We start from the raw sequence: 24,830 nt of genomic DNA on the forward strand, positions 1-24,830 counted from the left end.
GCACAAACGTTAGAAACGAAAGATAACAAATTTGATACATAAAAGCGTATATAAGACAAATCTGTTGTCATGTATCGTATCAAAGCCACTTAATCGATGTAATTTCCCCTTTAAACGTTATATCAAGCAACATCGTTACGTTATAGGAAACTTATTTGTCAGCACGAACGAAGATCCATAACGCAATTTGCACGAGATAATTTAATTTGAAATTGCGAGATACAAGAGCCAACATTTTAAAGAGATCCTCAGTTGTCAGATATTTATTTTCATTTGAATTCAATAACTTGAACTGATACTTGTTACATGGACTGATGGATATCCAGTGGAAACTTGAACTTGAGTCTAATCAGTCACCTGTCAACAGGAAAACTTATTTCCACCGGTGACAAACCTTCCAATATTTGAACATTCGAGTATCGTGCGATATTGTTGAACAAACACAAACGTTTAATGCCGTGATATCGTATTTCGGACAGTCGGTTCCATTATTGGCGCACGATTTAATGTAATTCGGAGACGGTTTGATATCGAAGCGAACAACATTTCGTCCGCCTGAAAAGAGGAATCGGCGATTAGACAACAAAAACAAGAGGGACAGAGTGGAGGAGGATAGGCTCAAATTAGAAGTTTGATATAATTCGTCTGAGAAAAGCGTGCAGTACCGTTCATACTTGTCCGGACACCCTGGTCTATTTGTAGTAACAGTATGTGAACTTGAGCAGACTGTACAAGTCAATGACGAACTAACAATTACGAGCAATACTTAATTGCTTCGTATGCAGTCACCTGGACATAAATATTTAATTTTACATTACTTGTTTAAAAACGTAGCAGTAACTTATCCGGACACTCTGGTCTATTTGTAGTAACAGTATGTGAACTTGAGCAGACTGTACAAGTCAATGACGAACTAATAATTACAAGCAATACTTAATTGCTTCGTATGCAATCACCTGGACATAAATATTTAATTTTACATTACATGTTTAAAAACGTAGCAATAATTTATGTTAGTATTTATTATATATATATTGACTTACATTTGCTTTAATCATCACTATGGTTGTATTGGCATCGACAGTTTTCCTATCTGTTTGGAATAACTATCATTGTTAATCTGTCTCGCAACTGAAAAATTGAAGAATTTAGAAATAGAGAGCTTGACAGGTAACAAAATAATTCTGCAAAGTATGAGAATTACAGACACCAGGTTTATTGAATACTGAAAATCAATTTAATCTGATCATGGTATGGAGGAAAGTAGCCAAATATGGAACAGTATATCTAATGTGGAATAGTACCATTTTTACACATGAGTGTCTGTCAAGCAACTATAAACTATCTCACTTGTTCACTTTCAGAGGGTTTAGTTTGCCAAGAAGTTTCTTCACAATATTTGCATAGAAAAATATGCATCAAGTATCTAACGTGCTGGTGCCGAGCTTAGCTCTTGGATATGTAATCGTTGCAAACAGCTACTTGCTTACTTAATTTTTTTTTAATATAACTTTACAACCAAAATTACAACCAGAATCAACGAAAACAATAAAACTAATTTTTGTTTGCTTTCCATGAAAATATTCTGCCTTATGTCAGTGTTCCATATTTGGCTACCTATTCCATATCGTGCACAATTTCTTCTCTTCTGATATTAGTTCTACACTGAAAATTGTTTATAATGTTAGAAATATAAAACTGTTCTTAAATCGAGCGTAAATGTATATGAGAATACTCTTAAATAAAAATCTTTTACGATTGCGATTAATTTTGTAAGAATGAGGTTTGAAGACCAAAAGATTGTTCCAAATTCTTCTCTACTTTTTTCTATTATTACGCGTATTATTGTAAAGATTATGAAGAACCAGATCATTCGTTACGTAATTACGATATACCTTCTCAAAAATAAGCAAATTTCCGAATACTTTTGAAGCGTAACGTGCTCGGACTGCTCGGACACAATGAAAGTGAGATATTCACCGGGTTGCTGGTATTTTCCATTTAACGGGCGATTGTGCAATGTCGAGCACAGCTCCGAGATTGCAGCTGGTAGCTGTTTCGGCGAGATCGCAATTCTCGCCGGTGGTAATGATCGTGACAAAGCGACGATAACGGATAATTTTCGCGAAACTAGTTACGCGACCGAAAAACCTCTGGCAATAAACGAAAATGATAATCCACCGTTTATTTGTCTTCGCGAGACGCAGATTTTCCACGGTTTCATCCGACCTGAATCGAACGTATGGATCTGTGAAACAAACAGACAGATGCAAATAACAAATATTTTACTCTGCATTAATATTGACTGAATATTGGAATACTATAAAAATTATAACTTAAATTTTTATTTACCATATACTAGAAAGATCGGAGTAGATTCTACAGCTACATTTTATGAATAGAATATATCGCTTTCATAAAAGTTAGTGTTCGAATTAAGAGAAAATTCTTTTGATAGAATTTGTTTACAATATTTCTTTTAATCTGCCTTTTCAAATTTATTAACCTCTTCTTTGTATCCAGCAAACTTGCGTTTCTCGGATTTATTCGAGATAATATATTTTACAATTGAACGTGTCTGTTATTATTTCGATAATATGATAAATTTCGCCAAAATGAAATAATGACGTATCGCTTTCTTTTTATTATTTCTATTGCATTAAAAGGATACAAGGAATGAAAAGATGTAAAAAGAGTATTACAAAGTCAATATTGTGACCAATGTAAAATCAGTATTGTAAATGAACACGTATAAAATTGTAAAACAATTTATATTTATATCTTTAAAAATTATCTACATAAAAATGTTTCGATATAGATACGACATAATAAAACGTTGCTGACAATGTTAAGAATTATTCAAGATTTATATTTAAGAAAAGAGAACCCAATGTTACAACACTTTTCACGTCTCTGTTATAACCTTTCTTAAAGCTTCCAATAATCTACTTGTGTTAAAAAAAATACCTTTCAAAAATATAAAATATAAATATAATAAGACTATAAATACATACAATGGCAAAATTTGTTAGGAATAACATTATATGTTTGTACAATATATATTTTGTAACCAATCCAAATAATTAATAATAATATACGAAACTTTTTTGGTGTATTTCATCTACACATATATGTCATCTGACGCACACACACATTTGCATTCCAACGTATCACTGCAGTGCCTGATTCATCATCCTCAGAAATGAAACTCATAATGCTATTATTATGAGAGCTTTCAGAGCGTAAAAAATTTCGTTACTCATCGTGAGGTGAACGAGGTGCCGAAATTTCATGCGAAATGATTTATGTACCATATTCTCTCTGCCGATAGTTATAGTTGTCTGGCAACATCCATCATTCCTGCTTTTACCATGATTTTTACTTTTCAAAGACTAGACTTTTAACTAGATTGCTCACTCTAGCAATAGCCATCCTTATTTTCTGTAAATTCGTCTTCATTCACTTTGTAACTTATATCGTAACACGTTTGACGAAGATAAGCTCGATAGAGTCGCGGGTTAAAACTTTTGCCTCATCGCTGATAAGAGTATTCATCCTTTCTGGAAGTATTTTTTATCTAAATTATTATTAACAAGTGAAACACTTTTACGCATCGTAATCTTATATTTCACCGTAATATCACCGCATGTCTCTCTATATATATACATATATATTATAACCTATGTATTAGGTTGTCAGAAAAGTGTCTTTCTTTTACAGACACGTCTTTTACAACGATGTATCTTTATAAATATTGTTAAATAAGTTTTAGAGTTTGATATTTATTGATTCACACAGATTCAGCTTTTACGTTCTGTATTTTACCACCATGTACAGTCATATAAACACACCGGATACACTCAGATTATTAACACGTGATCGACGCCAAAGACAAAGGAGCGTCGTTAGAAGTCGTACCAACTTAGCATGTAGGAACTAGTGATCATACCAACCTTATATTTTCCTCAACAATACAAACATGAAACCTAATTTGTCGAACGTTGTGATGTTTATTTTGATAGAACAAAATGGATCATACGTAATTCGATAAAATAATATAAAACGGAAAATGTTGTGCATCCATTATTTCCTTATAAAACGAAAGAAACTATTCGGACGACCTAATATAATATATGTCTATAAATGATCAAAAAGTGGACAAATTAGAAAAGGTATAGTAATGTTTTCAAATAATAATATATTGTTCCTTTTTAACATTAATGACAGACGATGTGTTGTCTCTTTTTAAACGTAAGAAATACTTTGAAAACGTAATTAACATTATAATAATACTTAATTCATTGAATTACAATAAATAATATTTACATTATATACATATACTAACCTTTTAATTGCTGTTAGATCGTACATTAATGTTAATTGTCCTTTTATAGAAGATAATTGAACAATGTTTAACGAAGCATTGGAACTGATAAAATTTATCAAACAATTTAATCTTCCCCAAAAATTACAAAATTCAACTTACCATTGCAACTGAGTTACCAATAATCTATCGCAATAATCGACGCGACTGTATACGGTGAATGAAACACAAAGTCCATAAACTGTATTACATTAGTTTTAAAATCTGTTACACGTATTTAAATACGTTTGGATGATGAATTATTTAAAATATTTCAGTAAACCAACTGAGATCGAAAGTATGTCTCTTGGATGGACGATGAAACTCAGGAGAAAGACGTGAAAATGACTGAGAAATATTGCAGAGTAGTGGGACGAAACAATCGATGAGATTTGCAGGCACCGAAAAAGACATTTGGCAAAGTTGCCGGGTTTCAAGTGCTTTCGCCCGAGATGAGAGTGCTTTTCGAATCCGACCGTAAAATCTATGAAAAGAATATATTCTGAATATTTTTACCATTTCGTCTCTAGCATCGATTCGATGCAAGATTCTGAACTTTACTTCCGCGCTGCTGATGCGAATCTATTTTCCAGATGCATCGCAATTGCACAGAAATCTTAAAATATTTTTCTGCATCGCTAACCATCTTTTTACATATCATTTTTGCTATTGCAGAGAAAACTTCCTTTTTAATAAAACATTAATCTTGTGCCATATTTTAAGTACAGTGATTGTAGAAAAATATTTGAACGCTTAGCGTTGCATACTTTTATGTATGCACATTGTCGCTTATAACTATATGAACACTATGCTCGATTTATATAAACGATGCATGAATATTATCAAGATATGTGAATCAATTGATAATTAACGATCAAAAGCAATATTTACGTTCTTCTTTTGAAATTAACATTAATTTTGAAATTATATGATATATATATCATATGAGCTATTAATTGTTGATTTTCAATTTTATCAGTGGTACATTAAAATTAAATACAGCACTTGTGTCAACATATTTTAAATATTTATTGCTAAAATTGCTCGGGTTATTTCTATCGTTAATTTGAAGAAACCTTCTCCATTTTATCCGTACGTTGACAAGTAAATGAGCCAAAGCTAATGAACATTATAAATGACACTACTGCATCATAATGTTTGTCATTTTCAGACACCAATTCTTTTAATGCGTATTAATATTTCAAAGTAAATTTTATCGTACCATAATATGCCTTTTCTAATAAAATATAAAATTGCTCTGAGTCTTTTTGCAACTAAATTACATTTGTTAAAAAGGGCAAGTGTTCATACACGTTTGAGTGTTATATAAAATATTTTAAAATTCCAAATCTGAAAATGTATATAGAAATTGAAAGAAATTTACTGTGAATATACATTTGATGAAAAATTAATATATCGTATAAGCACTCATCTTAAACATATAATTAGAGTTAAAAAGAATCTGTCTGAATATTGAAATTTCTTAGTATAATGACTATTTAAATAATTTTGTGATTTTTACGAATTGTATACTTAGGTTAAAGATCTCATAGCTTCCATATACATCTTCGGTATCGTTTCATACTTTTCCAATATCATCATGATGGTCTCGTTAAAGCACCAACCAAATTTCAAAATACCAATACATTTTCTATGCAGCATTCAAATACTTGCGTCGATTGTCGACCAGAAGTATCGTAATAAAATAACAGTGCAAGTTGAAAGATAAATTTGGGGTCGGTAGAGGACGTGGAAACGTGACTTTACTGTCAGAACAGGTATTAAAGTCCTAATGATGAAAGTTCAGTTTAATGGGATTAAAGATTGCTTGATGTCAGAATTTGGTTACTCTTGAGCGAGTTCATTCAAGTTGCATTACATTCTTTTCTTAGATAATTAAATGATTATTCACGAACAAACTTCCAATTTTGCTTTGTCACGATATAAGCAACTTTATCTCAACGTATTTCCATTAAAAAGTCAGCTTCGTTACACGGAATACGTTGTACTTATCTTCATTTTTCATAGGAAAGTTTAGTTATAAATGGCCCAATGGGAATTCAACATGAGCTGAAAATATTTAATGCGATAAATATGTTCGCAGACTTGATAATTCGAAAAAATTTAACGTAATAAATTAAATTATTAATTCCATTCAGCTGCCGACAGACAATTAAATCGTATTTCGGGATTTTGATACTTTTGCCATATTCATTTCGAACTTACTTCCATGAAATTTCGATAAAATTTGTCAAATTCCTCCGAAAGATAGTAATTACACTTACAATGATATAACGCTCGCGTTCTGAAACATTAGGAAAATTTCTTGCATAGAAGTGACTACAAACAAATATATATATATATCTAGATATTGACTATCAAACGCGTATTGTAATCTCACGACAATCTTCGATAACTGCGTAAAACATTTTCCGATACTTTCTACTTACACACACATCATCACACACCACCCAAATTTCCCTCCAGTTTCGAAATGAAGCACACCATCGCCGTTTATATTTAATTATTGAACGCAGATAGCCAAGCAACTGCATATAAATTATTAATATATATATATTGCGCTAGTTGTGCGACGTTCTTGTGTATTATCGTTGCTTAAGATTTCTCTGTCGATACTTTTGTATGTATGAAGTTATGCTTGTGTGCACCGTTTACGTGCATACAAATATGTTCTGAATGTGCAACGTTGAAGAAATTAAACAGTTAGCGAACAACAATACCGTGCAAAACACCGATTAATATTAACATTTACGAAGGCTGATGGCAAAAATATTTCTTGAAATTATAAACGCGAAATACCCGTCGTTTATCGACTGTTTTAAATTACGTATAGTATTATTAATTATTAATAGGTTGTAGTTACATTGATTAGAATTATACGATTAAAATAAGAAAATATATCGAACTGTAATATAATTTTGTTAACGATAAATACATGTTGCATCGCGCCAGTCGTTTCCTTCTCCGAAAATTACGCGGATTCTTTTGTCTCCCTGCTGTTACGTTTTATCCTTTGTCCCGTTCGTTTCTTTTCACACGTATCTCGTTATTTACGTTATTTCGTTCAACGTCGACAGAGACAGACGGCGATATTTTGCACGGTATTGTGCATCCAAGTTACCGCTTAAATTCGAAGCATTCGCTTGAAATCGCTTAGAGAAAAAAAAAAAAAAAAAAAAAAGAAAAGCTCGCGCAGAAAGAGATCAAATCGAACGCTGAAAAATGATGGAAATTACACGTAACGTAGTCTCCGGTAATATTTGCCGCGTTACCAGGCCTCGTCGAGCATACGAATAACTCGAGAATCGGAAATGAATAAGTCAGGTGTAAATTGACGCGTACGCGTACGCTGCTGGCGAGACCATTCGTTTCTCCAACAAAATTAGGACACTGCTTAGCGATTAGTTTGATTTTTTCAGTGTCGACTTTGTTTGTTCGTCATGCTGCACAATAGTTGAAAGCGAAGGCATAGTTAAAAGAGGACGTTCTGCTGATAGTTGATTTCTAGATTCTTTCTGGGCCTTCACGATTGAGCGGTCCATTTTCATCCAGACTATTATTAGTGTTTTGCTCCCGTTGCGCTTTTGCGAACACTAAGTGCATCACGAGACATGCACTTTAACTTTCATTTCGGAATTTATTGTTCGTACTTAGCCCGTAACAACGGACTTGCAGCCACGAGAGAACACGTTTTTATGCCGAGAGCTTTAACGTACCGCCACTTTAACGCCACGAATTTCCCATCGATTCCGACAGCTAACTTTAACAGTTATCGAGCTACTTTTATTCTTCTGTAAGGAATGTACGTTTAGTCGTTGTTTGTGATTTTTATTCCTATCGGTAAATCTGTTTGTCTCTCATTACGATTATTCGTCTGAGTATAGCGCAATTCGAAAAAATGTTCTTCCACGGATCAGTAACAAGTTTGATAGTCCTTTCAATAAAAAACAAATTGAACAATTTATCCTTCCAATTTTTAACGTAGAATTGCTGCTGTAAGAATTTCTCGCACATTTCTAGATGCGAAGAGGAAATAAAATATCAATTGTACATGAAAGATGTAAATATGTAATTACGTTCGACAATGCTTTCACCTCAATTTGAGAATTCAACGAATCGTATTTATCTTTCTGAAATGTTTGTTGCACTAATTATTTCATTATCACAAGAATAATAAATCACAGCACGAAAACGAAATTCTTGGAAACAATGTGCGATAACAGCTACAATTTTTATAATACATCTACTACGTCATGAATAATAAATAGCTTAATTTCTAATTTTTTAACAATCTTCAAACATGTCGTACAATTGTTTGATAGCTCTGTTAGACAGAAAAAGCAAAAAAAAGAAATAAATTACTAACGTGATGAATAAAACCGAAAGCAAGTGTTATCATCCAGGCTGCAGGTTCGTTTATCGAAAGTAAACTACGTGGGCATGAAAATTACTAATTTAATAAAAATATTGACGCGAAAGATGCTAATGCAGAGGATTCTTTTGTTTCGAGTAGGTCGATCTAAGGCACATGGACGAGAAATCGGGAAGCAATGTAGTGGACGTGGGAGTCGATCTCTCCGAATTCTACATGTCGGTAGAATGGGATATTTTAGAAGTACCTGCAGTACGGTGAGCATGTTATATTCATAAAAGTTTCCCGCATACTTCTCTACCTGTTTCAGTATTCTCTGTATATGTTCTGAAAGCTGCATATTTGTGTGTACAATTATTTCACCATCATCTTTAATATCTTGTTAACAATCAGTATTTTATTAAAATATTCTGGAAAGTATTTCAGTCAACGCATACAGTGGTGAACAAACGAAAGATCAACATTAATGCCACGTTAATTCTTTTATTCTTTTTATTTAAATTGTAGCGTTTTTATCTACCGCATAATCCTCGTGCTTTCTTTTGTCCCCTTGTGAATGTAATTATTTTTAAAAAAGTTTACATGACCGATGATTAACCAGATTTTTGTCCCCTTGTGAATGTAATTATTTTTAAAAAAGTTTACATGATCGATGATTAACCAGATTTTTGTCCCCCTGTGAATGTAATTATTTTTAAGAAAGTTTACATGATCGATGATTAACCAGATTTTTGTCCCCCTGTGAATGTAATTATTTTTAAGAAAGTTTACATGATCTATAATTAAACAGATTTTTGTCCCCTTGTGAGTGTAATTATTTTTAAGAAAGTTTACATGACCGATGATTAACCAGATTTTTATTTACATTTTATTTACTTTGTAAAAGCGTACAGGCAACGACAATTGCAAAGTGAAACGTGCGTAAAAGTATACTCGATAGAAAGTGAAAGCAGATTGCAAAATGCGTAATGTAAATATTTTACCAATATGAAAGAGAAATATCTTTGCAAAAACAGAACTTTATTCGATATTGATTATTAGCAAATGTCGGTAAGATACCATTGGCACGAACGAATTAAATATAGCTGAATTCGAGAAAAATTCAATGCCTGGTACTTTTGCGAGTTACTTTTTCCGAACGACGCGACGTGACATTCATTCGAATAGGTTTTTGTTAGATATTCGAACGACTTGTCACGTAAGTGGAATATCATTGCTATGTTCAGACAGCCAGAGGAATGGTCAGACGGCCCTAAATTGCCACCGGAATTTCGATCGATCCGTGGACGAGAGAATGGACATCTTGCATGTCGTTTGACAGAATTGCGCTTTCAAAATCGCCATCTGCTACCAAAGCGTTAATGAAAGACCGGATTTCAATATTGAATTCTTCTCCATTTTTTGGTTTCTTTCTCTGAGAAAACGACGGAAAACAGTTTTTAGATCCTCGTGTTTCTTTTAAAATTAGATTCCCTTGCTCTTTCACTTTCAAGAAAAGTAATTAAAAAAGAGCAAAAGAGTATTTCTTTGTAATTAACGATGTAACAAGTTAATAATGTTAAAGCATTACGAGAGAATTTTCTCTGATTAAAAATATAATAAATAATAAAGATACGACGAAACTTTTATAAAGAGGTAAAGAGTAAAAGTAAAATATTCGAGACACAGTTCGTTATTTGTAATGATAAAGCAAAATTTTAATTACAAGAAGTTTTAATTCATTCTGCTAAAACTTCCTGAATTTTTATATTTTCCGACGCCTCTTGAAATAACATTTAAAATACATTTACTTGCTCTTTCGTTGTTAACTCTTTTACTCATAGACTGTAATACGCGCCAAAATTTTGTCCATTTAAATTCGTCAATCAGTATAATACCAATTTACAATTCAAATATAAAAATATAATATGAATTTAACTTCGAGCAAGGATTAATCTTATTTCGTTGTCTGCCTGATACGTAACATAATACGATGGGAACATATTTCCTGCAGTAATTTGAATACATTTTGACTGCATCCTTGAACTAAATTAACGTGTACCTTTGCATTTCTTTTTGTACAGAAACGAGAAATTTTACACCTGCTGCGACGAGCCGTATCTGGATATCACATTTAATATAACAATGCGAAGAAAAACACTTTTCTACACTGTGAACATAATCATTCCGTGTATGGGAATTTCCTTTCTTACGGTACTGACGTTCTACCTACCTAGCGACAGCGGCGAAAAGGTAAGTCAAATTTATGTTAGTAATTTGTCGTAGAGCATCTGATACGTAAAATTAAGTCAGCATAAACACGACAGTACGAAAGCTGGATTGCGATGTTTTTAACGATTCTAATCGAATTTCTACTTTCACGACTCTTGCCACGGGAATCAGAATTTTTCATTTCATTCCCTTCGTACTTTACGCGTTTATGATTTCCTGTATATAGAGGTACTCTATCACACGTTATATTAAAACTTTCATAATTTTAGTGTTCTGTTCTAATTAATTAAACACATATCAACAAAACATTCGAAGACGACGAATATTTTCTTAAAGTATTATAGCTCAAATCAAACACAGTTCAAGGTATTCGTATTTTAATCCGAGTAAGAAATATTATTAACCCCTTTGCACTCGAGGACTTTTTCGGCCGGGCGTAGCAGCTACTCCGGATGATTTAGCGTATACGTGACGCGTGTCTTACAGGTAGTGTAAAATGATTTCATATGCAAATTAATTTACAAAAACATTATATTCTAATAATCTATCTATATTTACATCTTTGACAATATGATTTTGTAATATTAATTTCTGTATTTTTTGTATGATAACTTATGAAGCATTCACCAAGATGCATCTCATCTTTCAACAGTTCAAAATCAAGTTCATCTTCGTTTCAGCTAATTCCACTTGCGGAAACCACTTTTTTAGGGTTTCTAAACTATAATACTTTTGCCATGATCGTCGAATCCAAACTAACTTTGCAGACGTTGTCAGAACCATAGTTTCGGAGGCATATGGGATTAAATATTTTATGTGTATTTTAAAATCTAACACCTTACACTTATTGACAAAGGACACAAAGAATTAAGGAATCAATTTACGAACCAATATTGCACTCTCATCAATTGGAGATGTCGAAATCTAGCATAAACAGGGACTATCGCCTCTCGCTCGTCACTGGAGTTGCAGCACGGAATTCCGTGGTGACTGAAAGTCGCCTCTCGAGTGCAAAGGGTTAATCAACTGAATTGGACTTTCGTTCAATTTTCTGTCCCGTTTTTGCTTCTTCTGAAACACTTCGGTCGAGTTCTCATTAAGATTAGGGGCGTGTAACGAATCTTCATTTGGATTAGCACTTGTTGTTATACAACAGAGAAGATATTTACTGGTACAAATATGATTATTACAGAATTTGACAAGTAACCGTGGTGATTAGATACTCGAGATGCTAATGACAATGATCTTAGGTTCGATAACGAACCCACGGTCAACGGGATAGCAAATGCGCTTTCTTCCAAAGTCCAAGTCAAACTCAGCTTACTTGTCCACAGTACAAGTAGAACTCAACTAACTCTTTGTTAAAACGTAGAGTATTCACTGATCGTAAAGACGGTGTGTAACTGGCTGATGAGATCGCACGTGAATGAGACTGATGAGAATTCTCCTCTCCTTACGATCGCGTTCGTTTATATTATATTGGTCGAGGGGGTGCCAATAAAATTCCAATCGCCTTTGTTAGACGGTTCCACGTAGCGACGACATTGTTTCTGCCCGGAGTTTGATTATTAATGCAATATGTGTGTGTCCTATGATATTGATACTGTAAGGCAAAGCCACACGTGGCTTGATTTGTCCTCGAACACGTGTGCCGCTACAACTACATTTTTAAGGAGAACTATACGACTACTCCATACCTCTGTTAGGTAAAAACGTCCATCCCGTGACCGTGGCTAGGTTTAGCGACCAGTTATGTCTCTTTGAGTCCAAGCTTACTGTCATAAATCTCTGACAAACATAATCAAATTAAATCGTAAACAACTACTTCTAAGTTTCGTTATTTAAGTACAGCTATAATGAAAAGTTTAAGCTAAAGAATTGGGGATCTTCCCAAAAATTCCATAAGAAAGGTCTCAATATCCTTTCGGAGACCATAAACTTTCGGATACGTTTAGTTAATAGTGACGACTATGTTCATTAATATGTATCAATCATTGTACAAATGCCAAAATCGTTCAAGATTATGAGAAACGTTCCACTAAACGTTTTTCCTCGTATCTGTAAGAAAGTTTCGAAAGTTTCGAAATGAGAAGCAAAGTTGGCAGCACAGAATTACTAAAGAAACAAATAGAGTTTAACGTAAACTAAGTATAAGATTCAGAGGAGAATTCTCGTTAACATGCTCGCATAAAATTCGTTAATCTAAAATTTTCTAATATTTGCCATAGAAAAGAGAGATTAAGAGAATTTCAAAAATATAGAGTTGCCTATGTAAACCTGAGGGCAGTTATTCCACGGTCGTCGTTTGCGGAGATCTTCAAGCAAAAAACTGCGAATTTCTGCGATTAAAGCAAAGACAGTGACCAGGAGAATTTGCTTTCAAATATAATGCTCGATATTACACGTTAATAATAATTCAATCGTTATTATTAAATTAAAGAAGAAATTCTCCTCTGTTCATAAAGAATCACTCAGCAATTGAACTATCAATTGATGCAACAAGGAACCTCCAGCTCGCGATTGATTTAGTTGATTTAATATTATTAGCGAAATCTTGCACAATCTTCTACAATCAGATTTTAGAAATTACGAGTTACCTGATCTACCTGACTTACCCTTATCTCTTATCCCACGCAAAATGGTAAAATTGTAAACCAGAAGTCTATACAATCCATAACTTGCGACTTGTCGATCCACATGTTATATAATGTTCTATTAGTTGACAACTTATAAGAAAGTATTTCTTTCAAACAACTTCTGCAAACATTTAAATCTAAATGTCTCACACCTCGGTAGCACAGGACAGCGGAATGCTTCTTTGAATTCTTTGTCTTTGTCGTTTTGAAGATACAGTAGCGCTGCACTTTCTTTATGAAATAGAGAATTACTATTTGACAAATTCAAAGGTTTCAGCTAGCTAGGCAAAAGCTTTCATCAAAAACGGTCGTTTGTCGTTCGCTTTCCGAATATTTCGATCTCACGAATAATAAGAAAGTTTCCGTCAAAGAGTCGGGTTGTTAATTAAAACTCAGTGCCCGAAAATCCACTAGTCTGTCTTCCAACGAAATAATCCTACATCGGCATGATCCAATCGCGGTCTCTTAGACCACATCAGTCGTTAATTAAAATCGGTTATGGTCGCGATATTCCGCAATGCAATTAATTCTTTTATCGGCGATGCAAGTGGTAAACGTCTGTGAATTCTTCTAAAACGGACAATCGTGGATTTTTCGCGAAAAAATATCACGGGAACAGGCACAGTGGTCTAAATGTAATGGCCGGGATATCTGAGGCAACAAAGCATTCCGGCGACGAGCCGGCAGAGAGACAGTAATTGCTTGTTTCCTAAGTTTCCGTTTTACGTGTTCTTTACCGACGAATAAACTAGCGCAACGAATATAAATCCAATGGAGAAACTTTGAATTTATGGCGGTCGTTAATCATTCGAAGCGAAAGTTTCACTAGAGAACTGTGATTCCGTGGAATGCAAGTTTTATTGAACCGAATTCTGTCATGCGGCGGATCCTCCTATGTTTCGAATAAATTCTGCAATGGTTGATTTTACAGTACTTTCATTTCCGGTGCTGCATACTAGCATCAAGTTAGCTTTGGTCACAAATTTATTCCATTTTGATACAACTTTATGCAGTACACGTAGGAAATAACATTTTGTTTGCTTCTTCTCTTCGCGTAATTGATTTACAAAGCACATGGAAATCTCCGATTTACATAGTCATTTGAATAGTCTGTTGACCATTCATGTTAAAAACAGGCGATAATGTTTAATATAATTGACTGGAAGATTAATATTCAGCAGCCAGATTCGCCTAAACAAGAACACATTTTCGGAAATGACGATTCTTAACAATCTGTTGATTATAATTATCATCGTGTCAACGTTTGATATTCATAGATACGCTTTACATGATTTAAACAAAATTATTTTCAAATACGACGTTGGATCAAAGGTACATTATCAATCAAAGATTTGGAACTATTTGGTGAACAGGAAACTTGAATTTTTTGATACAAAAGATACATCAAAAAGGTTGGATCACACTTACTAAAACTTGTATAAACAAAATATACAATAATATCTTTCTCTTTTTTCAATTGATCGTTTCCTTTTCATAAGGTTTGATAGGATTTTATTTATTTGAAGAAAATATTTCTAGTGGTTTGCAAAAATCAGTTCAACCGTTCGTAATATATTACTATATGTATTTACAAACAATAAATATAATTATAATTATAAGTATAATTAAATCTTGTCAAAGTGTCCGAACAATTTTGATGAAAATAAATAAATGTCTTGTCATATTTACATCGGTTTTTAGATTGTTTCGAATATAATCGTGAATATCGCGATAGTAGTTCGTTTTGGTGTTAACAAAATTCCAAAATATTTTGTTCATAACACACATGATATATAACATGTACAGGGTGTTGCAGATATCAAGCGACAAACTTCGTCAATATATTGAGCTAAAGAGATTATTTTGAGTAAAAAATGTTATGTACAACGTGGGTAGAAATTCGTCTTCGTTTTCGAGGTATGAAACAGAAAGTAGTATAAACCTGGATTAATCAAACGCATTCAAGCTACTTAACTCTTAATGATAATCATTTATTCCAAACTACTTTTTACACTGATTACCGGCTCGGTGTAAAAATTCAGCAAGAAATGTTATGTACACCATGGCTCGTGTGTCTTCGTTTTTAAGATACGAAAGAAAAAGTAGTATAAATCAGAAGTAATCAGACGCATTCAAGCTGGCTAACTTTTAATACCAGTCATTTATTCCGAGCTATTTTTTACAATAATTTTTCACTTGTACAATTTTGTAAAATCGTACAAGGTAAAAGACAGTTTGAGATAAATAATCATCGTTAAAAGTTAACTAGCTCTAACGAGTCTGATTATTTTTGATTTATAATACTTTCCCTTCCGTACCTCGAAAACGAAGACGAATCAACCCACGGGGTGGGTTATAACATTTCTTGATCAAAATGGCCTGCTGCAAAACATGTTGTCAAAGTTTGTCGTCTGACATCTGGAACACCCTATACACATAAAAGTCCTTTGCGATAATTAATCGAATACTTGGATGATCCATAGCAGGCGCATTTTAAATATGAACTAGAAACTCCTATCTCTTTCCGACCTGTATTCGACGTAAGACAGGGAAACAGGTACATTGATTTGCCCCGAAGCGAAACATCAACAGTTCAAAGCTAGCGTGTAAACATACACGAAAAATATCGAACGAATTGGCAGATGCCAGTCACGCACCGAGCAGACAGAAGGGTTCGACGCGACTGTACGCAGAAAGAAGTAGATCGAGGGCCGCGTGCCGCAGGGTAAAAAGTTCTGGTTGAAAAGGAAAAGATGGATAGGAACCGGGGCAATGCAATTAATTCCTTTATCCTGGGGAACGGGCGTGCTTACCTATACTTAGCGTCCGTAAAACGGACGTGTGTGAAATATGCGCCGAATTAGTTCTCTTCCACGCGGCTGTCGGCCTCGTTATTTTCCCTTATCTGTAGGTAGAAGCTAGTAGTTACTTTTGGCTCGACGACGTAGACTATTTTTCATTTGCACCGCGACCTCTTGCTCTCCGTCGGCTCTCTCGCCGCCTCTGCTTGCCACCTTACACCTCTGCCCGCCTCCTCGTTCCTCCTGGCACCGCCTCGTTTCATCCCTCGTCCAGGTTTTTGCCTCTGTCCGTTCTTCGCCTTTTTTCGCTTATGCGCCTTTTCCCACCGTCTTCGAAAACCGCCTCCGGGCAATGATCGTCTTTGTGCGGGGCCTTCAATACGCGGCCGAATAAATAGAGAAAAGGAACCCTCTGCAGTTGCGCAGTTCCCTGTCATTGATGCGCTTTTCCATCTTCAGCCTTCGACAGCTTCTTATCTCCGGATCTGGATTCTCCGAAGGAAAAACCGCGCCGGTTTATCGACGTGCTCAACGAGCGAACACTTTGCTACCGGTTCCCTCGACTCTTCTCTCCTCTCTGCCCCTCGCTGCCTCTCTGTCCTTTCAACCTTTCGTGAAAGAACACGCATCACCTGCGCCTTTCCAATGTTTTTTCTTCCATTTCCACGGTTCGTCGAATCAATCGTAGTCGCGAGCTTCGCGCCGGTTGTCACGTTCGTTGCTTTTTTCCTGCACCGCTCGCTGAAAGGATTGCGCCCTTATGCTGGCAGAACCGTCGTTCGCGGTATCGTCGACGTGAATTTAGACAGAGCAGCTTCAGTACGAGCAGAATTTCCCTGGTTTTCGATTCGTGCACAGCGCCTGTATAAAACTGCGGATAGCTCGAAATAGATACACGGTGCAAGTTCGTCTATACGAATTCTGTTTCTATAAACGAAATTATAGTAGTATCCTATTTTCTGAACTATCGTCCAGCGTCAATCCACTCAAGTACGAGATCGATCACAAGACACAAACAGTGAAGGCACGCGTTACGTGTCACCCTCTCGTGTTTCACAGTCCGCGACATTGTTGTGTATTTAGGATCAAACGTTTCCTGGAATTCTCTTAGAAAAACACCTATTAACTAAACGAAAAGTCACACACGGTGCACTATATTTTACAGCGGTATTATACCATGGATCCTTCGCATAAACGGAATTCTATTGGGTATATATATACAGGGTGTCTTGGAATCGGTGGTATAATTCAAAAGACGGCGATTCTACGTGAACAAATAGGTGTAAGATCTGAAGAGAGCACATTTTTTTCCATCGGAAGCTTTGTCTTCGAGATGATCGAGGTGTAGCGGCATATGAGTTAGGGGACAAATCAAATCATGTTGTTTTGCCACGATCGTTAGGATACACATAATGTAATAATAAATAAACTCCGGGCAAAACAATGTCGCTGCCACGTGCTACCGTCAAACGTAGACGTCGAATTTAACGTAGACGACCAATATAAATAAACGGACGCGATCCTAAGGAGTTGAGCGTCTACGAGTATCTACCGAGTGTCTATCAGTTATCAACGAGTTATTAGCGATCTTATTTTGCGACTTATACACTGTCTTGGCGAATCCGTTAGTACGAGCACCGTTGCGAACATTATCTGTACTTATTTATTTAATATTTTAAATATTCTTGACGGTTTCAACAACGAGCAATCTCGTCTAATAAATCTCACGATCAACCATCCTCTACACAAGTTCTCTACAGAGGCAAGCAGGATCCTTGTAGGGAAGATTATATTTATAGAGAAGTCTATAATTTACAACGAGTATGTAACTTGTCAAATTACTAATACTAATCGATAGTAAATTATTGTGCAAGAGCCGGTGGTTTGGAAGCCACGCAACCCTCGAATTTCAATGCACCCTGAGTGCACCTTTTGCTGGAAAGTGGCAAATAACTGGTAGTTGACTCTCTGTGATTTATTCCCGACGCTGAACTGTTTAACAGCCTAATTATTAATTAAGGCTGGTTATGGAAAGATAATTGAAATTTGAAATATGAAACTTCACGTTGATTTCGTTTTTTTCTTCTTCTTCTTTTATTGCTGAACATTCTAAAGGTGAAAAAATATTTTTCACTGGTATTTTGATGAAGGTAGAAGCTTCCCTTGCGGAATGAAACTCGCGGATTTTTCAGAATCTCGTGGCCAACAATAAGTATGATGCGATTGAATCGAAATTTGTAGTTTCTTCGAAAGGAGGACAGTTTATGACATCATTGTTGAGCGAGTAGTCGGTAGCCAACGACACGTGTAACACTTGACGTATCTGTCGTCTGACCACGAAGAGTAACCTGAAATTTCTGCTAGTTCAGGAAGCATTGTATCGCATTGTTCCATCAGAGCGACATTGTTTAAAAAATATATTTGTAAGATGTACATGCAAAAATCAACATAATGATGTCAAATGTAATTAATCAGTAAGGTATGCATTTTGAGAAAAGTTATAGGAATTATTTGAAGAATGTAAAAATAAAGATAGAAGAATGGATTTACAGAGAAACGAGGTAAATAAATTAGCCTGTGGTCTGATAGATTTCATTACATTTATTTAACAAAATATGGACGAGCAAATTGATTCAAATATAAATTAATACTATAATTAATTATGTCTTCAAATAAATAGTTCATAAGTGATAATATAATTTATAAAGTAAACTATGATTTTGTGGAGATACTATATATGTGCCAAATTTAGTCTTCAAATAAATTCAAATTCATAAGTGATAATATAATTTATAAAGTAAACTATGATTTTGTAAAGATACTATCTATGTACGTGCCAAACTTTGTACTTCTTGTGAAAGTTCTGTGAAATTCATTTAACAAAAACTGAAACATTCAGTTTCCATGATGTAATACTTTTAGCATATTTTTTAGAAAAATACCAAATTAAATGCGCGAACTATGGCTGATTTACTTGTACCGTATTACGTATTCGTACGAAAATAAAACACAATATTAGGTTGTCCGGAAAGTGTCTTTCTTTCGCAAACGTGTTTTCTACAACAATGCACCTTCGTACAAACGTGGAAACAAGTCAGTGAAATGTCGCGGCGTTTATCTCAACAGAAGAAAATGCATCGTACGTAATTCGAGAAAATAATATAAAACAAAAAACCTTTTGCGTCTATTATTTCCTGATAAAACGAAAGAAACTTTTCGGACAACCTAATATTTTACGTTTCATGATGATCAACACGGAATCGTAATGCATTATCACTTTAAGAGGAAGTTTAATGTGCAGCGTTTAATAATAAAGTTTCACGAAACAAACTTCTATTTGAATAGTTCTCGAAGTAAAAAGATTAATAAAGGTCAAAGTATATATCGATTTTCTGTAACAATCCAACGGTCAATGTGCTTATCCATTTTCTACTTGCTCAGAATTTTCTTAGAAACTTGCCACGTTGTCTGAATAAGTAAAGAAATTAAGCTTACCCATCTCGGAAACAGAATAAACACGATTAAACATTTCCATAGAAGGAAATTGTTACTGTAATAAATGCAATTTGTTCATAACGAATATGCATAGAATTGCTTTTAATTTTGTACACAAAAATTAATTAAAAGAGGGGAATTAAAATTAGAGAGAGGAATTGTAACTTTGGAGAGGAATTTCGATGCAATAATTGACATAAAAGTTTCGTTACATTTTTTAAACACGTACGTAGGAACATTGTAAAACGAAATGTGTCTAGAAATATTTTAGATAAATTTGTTAATATTCGTTACTTGCGCTTTTCTTAAACTATCAAAGAAATGATGTTCACTTTCAGTAGAGATGATTGATACAAAAGGATGATATAACATCTCTCAAATATCATGGACATCTGAAATCGCGTGAAAAGGAAATGAACGAATATCATTCATTCCTTTTTCTCTTTTCGTCGTGTCTCGTTTACCAACTTTCCTCGCAGACAGATTTCATGCGAAAGCTTTTACTTCATTTATATAACACTATTTCTATAAACTACTTTTAATTATCTTTCTCTTCTAATTACCTTTTCTATCATTGAAATCACGTCGTGTAAGGAAAATAAATTTCGTGTCGCGATCGTTTCTAGCAACGTGTTACGCACAATGACAATTTGTTATAACGTTATTAAAATATAATTTGTCTAATTCCTAACGAATTATAACGAATCCTTTGAGACGTTACGACGAAATAGATCAAGCTCGTATAGAGTAGCATAAATTTACGACAAAATTATAAAAATAGACGTAATAAAATAAATAAAGTAGGTTAAAGTAGGTGGAAATAAGATGGAAGAAAATTGAGAAAGAGATTGGCAAAACTGTTGGACTTTTTCCGGAAAAGATGGAGGACCGAGCGCGTAGCTATTTGGCCCTTCCAGGCATGTCAATCAATTCGAGAGAATCGATAAGCAATATCGCGGTCCGGTGATTGACCCATAGCCACCGCGGTCGTCGAAATTGCATGCGCTGTACTTACCAGCGTTTTTATGGCACGACTAGTGCAAAGAAGCGTACGGTATCATGGCTGGCATACTGACTATTGTTAATAACCGCTGACTCGCCCTGTCTACTCGTGATTCATCCCGTGACTCAGACGTCCAAAATTGGCTGATCGTAAATAGGAAATGGTATTCATACGGGTACACCTGCTCGCAAAAGTGTCTGAATGCCATTGAAAACTTTGATGTTCGTGTTGCATGTGTCGTGTAAAATATTTTCCAATTTTTTCACGGCAACGTGAGAAGATTATTAATTTTCGAAGAATTGATTTCTTAAGAAGATTATTAACTTTTGTTAATATTAGTTAATATTAGGAGAATGTTAAAGTTCAACAAAATCATGGCCACCGAAGAAGGCGTTGGGAGGAGAAGGTCTCAACAACAGCGAAGACGTAGAGTAATTCGCGCGCGATTGGCTTCTCACCCAAGCCTGCACTTTTTACGAAACTGGAATGAAAAAGTTGGCAATCCAGCGGCAAGAGCGTAAATATAGAAACGGAAAAACATAGAAAAATAAGCGGATTCTACTTTTTGAAACATTATACCGAGATATAAATGTGCAAAGTTCGGTTTACGTTTGACTGACTCTCGTACATAAAAAGTACACTCTCACACACATAGAAAGTTTCTAGGAGCGTTTGAATGCTTTCAGGAGCCACTGTAAATGTCCCAAGTTAGGCTGTATACCTAACTTATTCGCGGAATGAAGCACGTTTAAAATCCTGGGCAACCGGTGTTCCGGTTACATAAATTTTTCCGTGAAACGGATCGCGATCGATGGCCGCGCCCAGGGTGCAGGAAGTTTCAGGGCGCGTTCAAGCATCGAATCGTTTGACATTTCCGAACCGGCAAGTTAAATGTCCTGACATTTCACAGCCAACGCCTGCGAAGTGGCTCGAGCTGTATGTTCGACAGCGTTACCATTCGCTAATTACTGTTCGATCGGTGATCGCTTCGACTAATCACCATATTCGCGAAGAAATGCGACACGGAAAACGGAAGCTGAGTGCCTGGTCCATAGTTGGCCTCGATAACCATTCGGTTTACGAAAGCTCAAGTCGTCCGGATTCTATCGTGGCGTTGCGGTAGGAGCGACAGCCATTCCATCCCATTAACGTTACGATGTGAATCCGAAGCGGCCCGATTGCGTTTCGTTACTACGACACTACGTGGCCATTATATCGGCGATAACGTCGTGGCTGCGGTTAACATTTGGTTTAATTCTGCATTCACGCAACGATTCGAGTTCACGTCATTCTGACCGACGAATAGAAATGCTCTCGGTGAATAATTGACTTCGTTCATTGCGCCTGATAGGCGCGTCGTTACGTTGATTAATCAGTTAACAGCGACCATTCGAACGACCAACTGATAAGTTTAATGACTTGCATGCGATCGCGTTAATGCAAGCGCGTGTATTTATCAATTGGTCGGAGTTATGGTTCAATAAACACCCCTCAATGCAATTCGCAAGCTCGATGCATGGGTAGCTCGCGTCGTCAGTTAATAAATTTTAAGGAAGTAATTTACTCGGTTGAATATGCGATTTTGTAAACCAATACTGGATTGACTATGTCAGTTACGATGCTGTAAATTTTGTCTGGGAGAATGAGTCTTCTACAAATTCGATTTAATAAAAGTAGCTTGTATTAGGTTGTCCGAAAAGTGTCTTTCTTTCGCAAACGTGTTTTTTTACAGCAGTGCACGTTCATACGAACGTGAAGAAACCAAGTCTGTGAAATGTCGCGGTGTTTATCTCCACAGAACAAAATCGATCGTACGTAATTCGACAAAATAATATAAAAGGAAAAACGTTGTGCGTCTTTTATTTCCTTATAAAACGAAAGAAACTTTTCGGACAACATAATACTTGCCTCGAGTTAGATATCTTTCGTTAATTTTGTTATAATTTTATAAAAATCGTCCGATTTATCATCGAGAGTAATATTTGTTACTTTTTGTTTTACAGTTTCTAAGTTATCGAAGCTTTTTCTATCTAAAACTTTTTTTAAAGATTGTTTGTGTCAAATCTGACGAGTGTAGTGAATGGGAAATAAATTTCAATTTCCGTTTCAATATCCCAGCTCTATTTCCTCTTTCTTTTTTGCATTCCTGTTATTACATCCGATTCTGCATTGTCGCAAAGATACAAAAGATTTTTTCAATACGAGAGAATAATCTTTTAATTTGTAATCCCTGCTACGTTGTATCTCATATTTTTGGTCCTGCAAGTCGTTATTGATAGCTTTATTTTTCTTATTTTATAATTTGCACACAACATTATCTTTTATCGTTGAATCAGTTTAATACTTCAATCATTTCTTGACGCTCTTTAAAAAGCTCATTGTTATTTCTGATGGTTTACAATGGCTTTCGTCAGATGCGTTATTTAATTATCACTTTAATTATCACTGCAGATGTTTATGCATTTTTAGAAAATTTAAGGTTCCAAAAATCTACAAACCGCATATGACATGCAAAAATATGTATTTTTAACAGTATTTAAAGTAAAGCACTCAGTATGATATTTAGTGGACGGATCAAATTTCTACTCAAGTTCCATTTCTTTGATTATGTTCATAAATGTATAAAGTTGCATAAATGTCCGTAGTTTAATTGTCAATTTTTAGTTGTCAAATTTAGTTGTCGAATCAAAGGAATAAACGAAAATCTGTTCTTGGTGATTTTAATAAGAAATTAAGTAAATGTTTCCTCTTTATTACGTACTAAAATCTTTATTGCACTCGTAATTCGCAATAGTTAACACGAAGCTATTTCTACGAAAACCAGTCGAAATGTCTGGTCTTTGAAAAATACCTAATAATAGAATATTTTTATATTTATTGATTTATTATTTTCTTACAGAAGCAATTCCACGTTATGTAGTACATTTTTCATATTATTAATCCATCTGGGACCATCATCCCTAAACGAGGGTTGACACATTTATAAAATTGTAGAACCAGTCATTTTCACTGCTGTGGTATTTCTAGTGTTAGTGTATTTTCGCACATTCGCGGGGAGACGCGATCTCGAAGAAGCGCGCCAACGGGAGTCGTAAATTCCCGTTACGATTGACTAATCGACGCCAAGAATCGTACGATCCCTTATTTCTTGTGGGATAATAAGGGTGATTAATTGAAATAACGCTGCGGTTGACAGGTTACTATATATTTAGTCGATCCAGCAACTTCGGTGATACAATGGTGAATGCTTGTACGAACAACGACGAGTGAGTACGACCTGAGACTCTTTTAGTATCGTTGCGTTGACTGACTGTATTCAACCGAACACTGGATGATGGCTTGACTGAGAGAGACGTGGTGATGACTGCTTGACCACTTGCTCGATAAGTGCTGAACTGGAACTGCCCGAGAATTGTACTGGACTTGGAATTGGAGAGAATGAGAATGAGAATCAGACTGAAACTGAGGATGAGAGTTAGAATCAGAACTGGACTTGGAGAGAGTGAGAAACTGAACTCGACTGCCTGAGAATGAGAAAATGAACTCGACTGCTTGAGAATGAGAAACTGAACTCGACTGCCTGAGAATGAGAAACTGAACTCAACTGCCTGAGAATGAGAAACTGAACTCGACTGCTGAGCTGCCCTTAAGGTGTCTCGGAGGAAAAGCTTGGTGTGGGTGTGTCCTTTGACCGAAGAACGCGGATTCGTTATTCACACTTTTCGTCCAGGAAGTGAGGGTAACGATCCGCGATGCCGATTGGTGATGACCCACTCTAATGAACAGAATATGCAGAAGATTCCCACCAACGTAGAGCGGCGGTGGACTTTGCTCCAGATGAAAAACAGCCTTTTATGATGGACATGTGTTAGGTTTTTCCCATCTGATGACTGTCCCCTTTCTCCGTGATTCTTAAGAGCGCCTAATG

At 35.3% G+C, this 24,830-nt stretch overlaps 1 protein-coding gene and 1 long non-coding RNA gene across 12 annotated transcripts in view; one reads left to right on the forward strand and one right to left on the reverse strand.

Moving 5' to 3' along the window:
- The window catches only part of LOC122571989 (acetylcholine receptor subunit alpha-like), a 398,975-nt gene that overhangs the window by 278,765 nt on the left and 95,380 nt on the right, over positions 1-24,830 (forward strand). For all 11 annotated transcript variants that reach the window (XR_006318308.1, XR_006318309.1, XM_043736418.1 and 8 more), the window contains 2 exons: positions 8,898-9,013; positions 10,820-10,988. Coding sequence is in view for 9 of the 11 variants with exons in the window: in XM_043736418.1 (XP_043592353.1) it covers positions 8,898-9,013; positions 10,820-10,988 (285 nt within the window). In the remaining 2 variants the exon portion in view is untranslated. The remainder of the gene's footprint in view (positions 1-8,897; positions 9,014-10,819; positions 10,989-24,830) is intronic.
- On the reverse strand, positions 249-2,234 carry LOC122571995. The gene is made up of 4 exons (XR_006318327.1): positions 1,981-2,234; positions 1,044-1,131; positions 666-956; positions 249-555 (listed from the first exon to the last, which is right to left on the reverse strand). It is a non-coding gene; the product is annotated as an uncharacterized LOC122571995 (long non-coding RNA).

This window comes from Bombus pyrosoma, linkage group LG10 (assembly GCF_014825855.1).
Source record: "Bombus pyrosoma isolate SC7728 linkage group LG10, ASM1482585v1, whole genome shotgun sequence".
NCBI classification, from domain to species: Eukaryota; Metazoa; Arthropoda; class Insecta; order Hymenoptera; family Apidae; genus Bombus; species Bombus pyrosoma.